Below are 8,204 nucleotides of genomic sequence, written 5' to 3' on the forward strand. Positions count from 1 at the left end.
ATCATCTATTATTAGATGAGACCCTAACTAAAAGAAGCTCCACATCATCAATCATTCTAAAGGTCCCTTCTCATCGACATTATGTCTTATTTATATATTTGATGGTTTAACCTATAAACATGGATGCCCTCCTTGAGCTTGAGTATAATCTTGATTTTTGTGAGGCAAGTCTCTAATATACATGTATATAAATAAAACCACTCTTACTATGGATATCAATAAAACTATCATCCTTACTTATATCAAAACTCAATAAATCATGCACACACTATAACTGAGTTACCAAGCTTGGAATCTTGCCTTCTTTACTACAAGGGAGAAAAGCTTAAATCTATTCTCCAAGTCTACCAACTCCACACGAAATAGATCGGCCATCAAGAAGACCCTAACCCTAGTGTAGTAAAAAAATTGTGGTAAAAAGGTAAAAGAGGAGGCAAGTGGATTAAAATAGATATCCTATTTAAAGACCCTCTCAATGAAGATTAGCCAGTGTCAGAGATATAACTTTGACTTGAAAGTAAGTATGTAGGCATTGACACTCCTCCGATTTCGTATTAAACCTTCAAAGATCGATGAAAATATATTAAACTACTAGAGAGCTCATAGCAAGTTGTGGTTTCGCAAAACTATGTCCAAGTTATAGCAACCAATGTTCATCTCATGACATGCTCAACTCTCATCCAGAACTAAGCCCAAATATCTAGACCAATAGGTTCTCTTGCGCTCTAAAGTTTGACCAACAATTTGTAGAAAGAGAAGCAAACTTTGAATTTGCCCCCAAGCTAGTGGAGGAGACACTAGGGATAAAGATTGGAATATGGAAATACAATAGAACCAAAAAACACTTCAAATCACACAAAGTTGGGATGATTTAGTGAAAAATAGTAGAGGGGTCCTATTGAAGGGTATCACTGATAAAGAACTCAAGGTCACGTTGCAAGTTTTCCATCACTTGTTCACCTACAATAAAGCCATCAACATCCTAGCTAGAGTCTTGAAATGGCTGCTAAACAACATCATAACAAGAAACATAGTTAATGAGGACTTGAATGCTCTTTAGCTAGAATGTGTGATTGAATCCATAGCAATGGTACATAAAGTTCTCTTGAAGAACCCAACAACAAAAGCTAGATTGCACTAACGCACAAAATAACATTGTCAACTATGGTAGTGTGCATTAACCCATATTGTAATTGTCACTATGAGAATCCCTCTACAAAAAATCACGCCATCCCAATACAACCCCCACCTTTGGCATCAAAGGATCACATTGAAGAATACAACACTTAAGAGAAGGAAAAGAGGCAAAGAAAAGAGAGTGAGAACCCCAATTCCATTGATGACCTGGATAATTGAAAAAGGAAGCGAAGGGAAGAAATAGAGCTAAGCTCAACATCTTGGGATTCTGATGAGGGAGAAATTGAAAAGCAGTGCATGATTATTAGAGTAGCTAAAAAAAGTAAAAAAGGAATGGAAAAAGTTGGAAGCTAGGATGAAGCAAGCCAAAGAAGAGCATGAGCGAGCAATAATGCCTCCACTGAAGAAGTAATGCACAAAAAGGATTAGTCAATCTCATAACATGTGTTGGGTGAGATTCTAGCAAAAAAAAAAGAATCTTCAAAAGGGAAGGACTATAGGAATCACAATCCTTTGATTTCACAACTCTTCATGAGCTAATGACATAGATAGGAAGCATTAAGGGACAGACCAATGAGCTCACAAGGGAAAAAGAGACCATGATTGTGAACTACGGAATCATCCAAGAGCACACACAAAGCTCCCATAGGAGGGCAGGGCACAACAAGTAGAGTAGGGGCTCTAGAGCCACTATGTGAAGTACTTAAGAGGGATAAGGTTGAGATAAATAGCAGCCAGACAAGAACTTTCGAAACAACTAAATGAGACCCAAGAAGCATATGATAAGTTCCTTGTGGAGTCCGCGACGACTGACTAAGTGCAAGAGCTCTAAGGAACAGACTCCGAGCTTCAGGAAAACGCTTCTGAGCTTCTAAAATTTTACGATAAGTCTCCGGAGTCCGGACTTTCTTGTTTCAAAGGTTCACTCGACAATAGTGGGTTAGTGTCCCCTTGTACAATAGTTATAATTAGCACAGCGTCATATTGTGAAGAATAAGTAGTCCATCTATGTGTGGGTCGTTTCACAGACTGTCGTCAAGCCATTTGAGGTTGCCTTCCCAAGAAAGCGCTTGGACTTAAGCATTGATTACATACAAGGGCTCTCTCTTTAGTAATCCAGAGCATATTTAAGAGCAGCATCCAAGCTAAGGTACTCCCGAGTCCCTAGGTTTGGCCAATGCATTCTGATTTGAGCTGATTTTCCTCCACATCTGCTGTTATTCTGAATAGCAAAATGTTATGATAGCATCGATAATTAATGAACCTGCATAGTTTGGAATCCTAAACACGTTGAAAACTGTGACATCTCTGCAATTCAGTATGCCTCTTAACTTCGAGATGAGGGTACAAAAGCAGCTTCATTGATAGTTAAGGTATAAGGGCGCCCGAATCCAAGTATATAGTTCACAAAAACACGGTCATCCTTGACTGTCACTGAAGATGCCATTCGATGTTTGGGTGAAGCATAATGGTGAGTCACATTTGCAGTCAACCACCCATTTGAACTTTCCAGCATACTCACTCCACTCCAGAGCCCAGCCACAGCCAACCGACCAGGAGTCACCATCGCTATCCCATCACCAATCACATCTTGCTCCATCTCTACCTTTCTCACTTCTTTGCCATCCTTAGAGACTTTAAATAGGGCCTTGCCTCCAGTATGAGAGACAAGTAAATATCCATCAGGATGATACACTATGCCATTCAAGCTCACTACACCTAATACAATGTTCTTTGCCTTCAGTTTAAATAGTGGACTGTCTGTTAAAATTGACTTTTCTGAGCCATCTGGACTCACTTTCCAGATCAAACCCCCAATTGCGTCTGTTACATAACTATTACCTTCAGGGTCGAAAGCAACATCATCAGCTAAAGAGAGCCTCTCTGCACATAAAATACACCCAAAAAAATCAAGATCAGGACTTTGCTGAAAGGATTTTCTCAATCCCAACTGACAATATTCTGAAAAGACACAATGCATGAAACCAGCCTTCCTTTTCGAGAAAAAGGGGAACCCTATTTTACACTCATTACAATAAGCAATAAACGCATAAAACAAATATTGAAAATTCAGCACTCTACAATTTTGGGCTAATTTGCCAATCAAGAAAAGAGACGAGTTGACAAGGATTGACCCCAAAAAACTTGGTGCCCCTTGCGGTATTTCTTTTCACATTAATTGTAGAAATTGATTACAATTGAGAAATCCCAAAACTTTGGGAACTCAAAAGACCAGGCCAAGAACCCAAAATCCTCCCAGTTCCTTCAATTGAAATTCTCCCCATGAGACCAGGCCAAGCACTCGGAATCCATCCAAGTTCCTTCCACTGAAGTCCCCTTCAATTCCAGCAAATTGAGACACAATCCCTCACAATTTTAAGTAGCTTGCTGTTCTCTGCAACCAACAACCCTACAACTCAATTTGTTGCCCCTTGAATGCACATCCTGAGGAGCCAAATTAAGTCTTCTCCTGTTGCATGCAAATTAGCCCTACTGTAGACCACTAGATCTTTACCAATTTGCTGTCCACTAACTGAATTTGCAGCAGCAATCTTCACAAAGTATCGGGGCATTATGCATGCATCCCCAAGCAGCCATGCAAACCCTAATCCTTGCTAGTTACAAACCTGGGATGATCCGCAAGATCCCATTATGGATATGTTGCATACCTCAATCCCTCCTAGTGAGCTCATTCTGTGTTGATACAACTTTATCCACATTTGTTTGACGATTGATAAAACCTAGAATGCGAGCCTTTAATAAATGTGAAACTATGAGGCGGGCCACTCTGGGCTGGTACATACTCAACCTCTCAAAACAAAGATAACCTAAAAGATCCATAGCCATCTAAAAGCCCATGGATGAGATCTAGAGTGCTCTCCAGCATAATCCACATAAGTTCTGAAGCTAAATAGCATCTAGGTTTTATACACTTAGAAAGCAACGTAGGAAAGTTTCTGATAGAAGTTTAATCTCTTCATATAAGGTTCCTTGCATAGCCCAGTATGCACAGTCAGTGGTTTTTCTAGCACAAGATCGCAGCATGTTAGAATGCAAAGCCTGTTGCAACCAGAAAAATGCAATGAGCTTGTATGGTTAGCCATTAACCACGAGTCTGATTCATAATTGAACAACCTTACACTAAAGCTTTGATGATTCCAGCACTCCATGAAGTCTCTCATGACACCTAGCTAGCTAATAAACTCTTTTCCAAGATTTGCTGCAACATAAACATAGGCATCTCAAAAAATGCCGACTTGATCAGAGAGAAGAGGTCAGCTGAATGGCATAAACATGTCAGCCATGTCAACTTGATCGGGGAGCAGAGTTCAGCTGAATGACATAAACATGTAAGAAGGTCGACAAATCAGACAGCGGAGGTCAGCTGAATGCACATTTCCCTCGTCCTCTACAATTCGTTTCTAAGAGAGACTAAAATGTACGTTACTGCAGAAATTGAGCAATTCCTTTTTGATCCTCAGCAATCATTTTCTAACACAGGCTGGAATCCTCAGCAATCATTTTCAAACAGTTGTAGTGACATTCTTTCAAGAGGAAAACAAGGTCGCTGCCAATTGTTCGCAAACCTGGTCCCGCAAGCCGTGTGAGGAAGATCCTCTGCCACGTCTGCATACTATAGGCAGCCACAGCGCTATATTTGTTACGAAAAGGATCTGCTACGGTCACGATGACTCTGTCTCTGGCATGATCAATCTTGAAGCCTAAGGTAGCATTTCCGGCAAGCTCCGCGTCTTCTACGAGAATCTCTTCTTGAGCAACTGTGCCACTGTGATCGCCCGATGGCAGCTTCACCTGGCCCAAGCCGCCTTCCATGAAGGAGACCATGAATCGGCTCGCGGAAGGGTCCCACTGCGCACACTCGCGGATCCAACCGGAGCGGCTGCGATAGTCGAGACGGGAAGCGCTGGAGAGGCGGGCTTCCTCAGAGCGGAAGAAGAAGGCCAGCATTGATATGGCCGTGGCCATGAGGGCCACAGCGGCGGCAGCAGAGCATGATCCAGAGCAGCGCCGAGCGGGAGCCATAGCTCCAACCTGACTCCAGGAGACAGACACGCACAGGCAGGCAGGCAGGCAGGCATAGACCAGAGAGAGAGAGAGAGAGAGGGAGAGGGAGGGAGAGAGAAGGATGCTGACTAATGCGCGTTACAGATATATATATATATATACATATATGTGTGTGTAATTAATAATACGTAAGATACGAAGTAAGATCAATACGTCAAGTTTCGCCTGAAGTGACAAAATCTGAAGCCTGCTTTTTGTCATTCATGGACGCCTTCCGTGAGCATTGCAAGGGAAGTCCACAAATCATCGTTGCTCTTCATTTTATACGTGTGACGTGGGAAAAGAAATTCCCTTTTAAATATTTTTTTAAAAACATTTAAGATAAATCAGTGCAATCGTGTAGCCTTGGCCCAAGGTATTTGAGAGAGAGAGAGAGAGAGGGGAAATATCATATTTAAAAGAGAGACTAAAAAGGAAAAAAGACGAAAGAAAGAGAGAGACAGAAAAGAGAGGAGAGAGAGGGGAGAAGAAAAGTGGAGAGAGAAAGAAGAAAGGTAGAGAGAGATAAAAAGGGGGGGGGAGAGAGGAGAAAGGGAGAGAGAGAGAGAGAGGTCTTTTCCTTCCCCTTTTCAAATCAAAAGTCTTTCTTTCTCCCTCTCCCTCTTTTCTCCCTCTCTTTTAGTTAAATTAAATTTTTTAGATTAAACTTTTTCCTTTTTTAAATTTTATTTTAATTAAATATTTTAAATATTCTTTTTCAATTATTATTTTTGACATAGTTTTTAAAATACTTTGAGAGAGAATAAACTAAAATAAATGGCAGAGAGAGAAAGAGAGAATAAAATTTAGATATAGAGAATAGGGGAAAGAGGGAGAGAGAGAGAGAAGAAGAAGAAAATTAGAAACACAAGGAAAAAAGAGAGGAGAGAAAGAGGAGAAATAGATTGTCAACCAAAGTTACCATGCAATAGCATGGCAACTTCACTTGTCGCTTCGGGGCAACGTTGCGGTGAAGCAAACTATATATTACATTCTTTAGCATCTTGCACATGATTGAAGATGTTGTACCAACTTATCAAGCTATCTCTTAGCATTCTTCACTCTAATTTTATCATCCTAAGCATAAAAGCATGGGCTAAAAAGCTTTACAATGTTAAAGAGTGGAAGATTTGGAAAAAGAGCATTTAGACTCTCTATCAAACATTGCACCTCAAAACACCATCAATGTGTGGTCTTATCTGGAGTGTCTTGCTTTTCAAGATCCTTTTTCTTCCCAGTAGATGCTTCATCTTTGTCTTTACCTTTAGAAAGCGACCTATATATTAAGTCATGTTTATATATACAGTCATCCTTATCAACCATTTCTAAAAGTACACTTTTTTAGAATATTCCAATAACTTAGATGCTTCATCTTTGTCTTTACCTTTAGAAAGCGACCTATATATTAAGTCATGTTTATATATACAGTCATCCTTATCAACCATTTCTAAAAGTACACTTTTTTAGAATATTCCAATAACTTAGATAAGTATGTGGTATCTTCTACAAAATTCATGGGTCTAAAGCAATGCTTGAGCTTTCATACAACCATATTAATAGCACTTTCAATGGATGTTAGATCCACCATTTCTTCCTAAAATTTTAGACTTCAGAAATTCAATTCTGTTAAGATATTGGCCATCATATGAATGCAAAATTGCACAACAACATGTCTTTCTTTATTGTGCCAATCCATCAACTTTTCATTTATCCAAATTGTCAAGATAGCACGCATTAAGGCAACAAGTCTTTCCATGACTTGTCCACATGAAAGCCATCTGACTAGATGAATTTGTAACAACAATCGATGTGCATCTAACTACATAATCTCTAAAAGAGACATCAATTCATTGTTTGTTTTAGATGAGTTACTGATTCATGAGTACACTTTGTTTGCTAGTTTCTCCATAAAGAGAAGCTTTGGAAATATTTTGCAAGCATCTCCAGCAACCAAAGCTTCTCTTGTGCAATATAGTGCACTGCTATTAAATTTGGCAAGTCTTTTTTGAGAATCCCAACAACCCCTATCTCATGTCCAACCATACACAATGCCACATTAGTTGCCAAGCTAATCATTCTTCACTTATATACATCTCTTGCATTAAGACATTGCATCAAAGTATTATAGATGGTCTTTCATTTTTCATCTATCGGTATCATGATACCCATAAAACTTGATTGCTTACATCCCACACCTTTGTATGCAAGATAAGTACCATACACTATCAAGTGCATCTCAAGTCCTTTGTTTGTACTCTCATCCAACATCACTGAGAAATATGGAGATTCTAGCATAGATACAATTTGCATTTCCGACAACTGGCTTGACATTGCCAAAAGAAACTCTATGCCTACATATTGACTTATATAAGAAGAGTACTTTCTATAGTCCTTGGCACATTTGGAACATTTAAGGCATAGCCAAGTCACAAAGATCTTCAAATGAGGCTATTGAGTTGTCCTTATTGGCAACATAACATATTAGTTTCATGGTGATGATGATCTTTGCCTTATTTGCATCATCTATTGATGCAATGCGCACTAGAATTGGCTTTGCTTTCTTTTCCACAACACAAGTGTACTTGGCCATTGCCATTTTGTGGCCACTAGACAAAGCATGTACCTTGATCGCATCATGTTGCATAGTAATACGCCATCTCTCATCCCCCAAGGACCAGATACTTCGTACATTTCGCACCATTTGCATTTCATAACTCCTTTTTTGCCATCCCACAAAACATATTTGAGCCAAGAAGACTTTGCTTTCTATTGGGCTTTTGAATTTCCTTGTTGAACCTTGCTTTTACTCTCCTTAGGCATTTGTAGCGTTACCTGCATTTCTCAAAGAAGGTTCCCCTTTCAAGCCATGCATATTACTTGCATTTTGTGTGGAAGATGACCCTTCCAAGCCATGCATATCTAAATCCTTTTGCAAATCATCATTAAGATCGTGATGTTAAATGGCCTCTTATGAGGAGCATTACATAATATGTAGCATAGGG

General features: G+C 39.6%; 1 protein-coding gene across 1 annotated transcript; it reads right to left on the bottom strand.

Annotated features, from left to right (window-relative positions):
- Positions 1 to 1,024: 1,024 nt before the first annotated feature.
- LOC148017062 (uncharacterized) lies at positions 1,025 to 5,349 on the bottom strand. The gene is made up of 2 exons (XM_087662997.1): positions 4,725 to 5,349; positions 1,025 to 3,021 (listed from the first exon to the last, which is right to left on the bottom strand). Exons 1-2 carry the CDS (start codon positions 5,179 to 5,181, stop codon positions 2,465 to 2,467), a joined length of 1,014 nt encoding a protein of 337 aa, XP_087519123.1. The 5' UTR covers positions 5,182 to 5,349; the 3' UTR covers positions 1,025 to 2,464.
- Between the last annotated feature and the right edge of the window lie 2,855 nt (positions 5,350 to 8,204).

Source organism: Lygodium microphyllum, chromosome 22 (assembly GCF_053477565.2).
Source record: "Lygodium microphyllum isolate KBCC chromosome 22, Lygodium_microphyllum_v1.1.10, whole genome shotgun sequence".
NCBI classification, from domain to species: domain Eukaryota; kingdom Viridiplantae; phylum Streptophyta; class Polypodiopsida; order Schizaeales; family Lygodiaceae; genus Lygodium; species Lygodium microphyllum.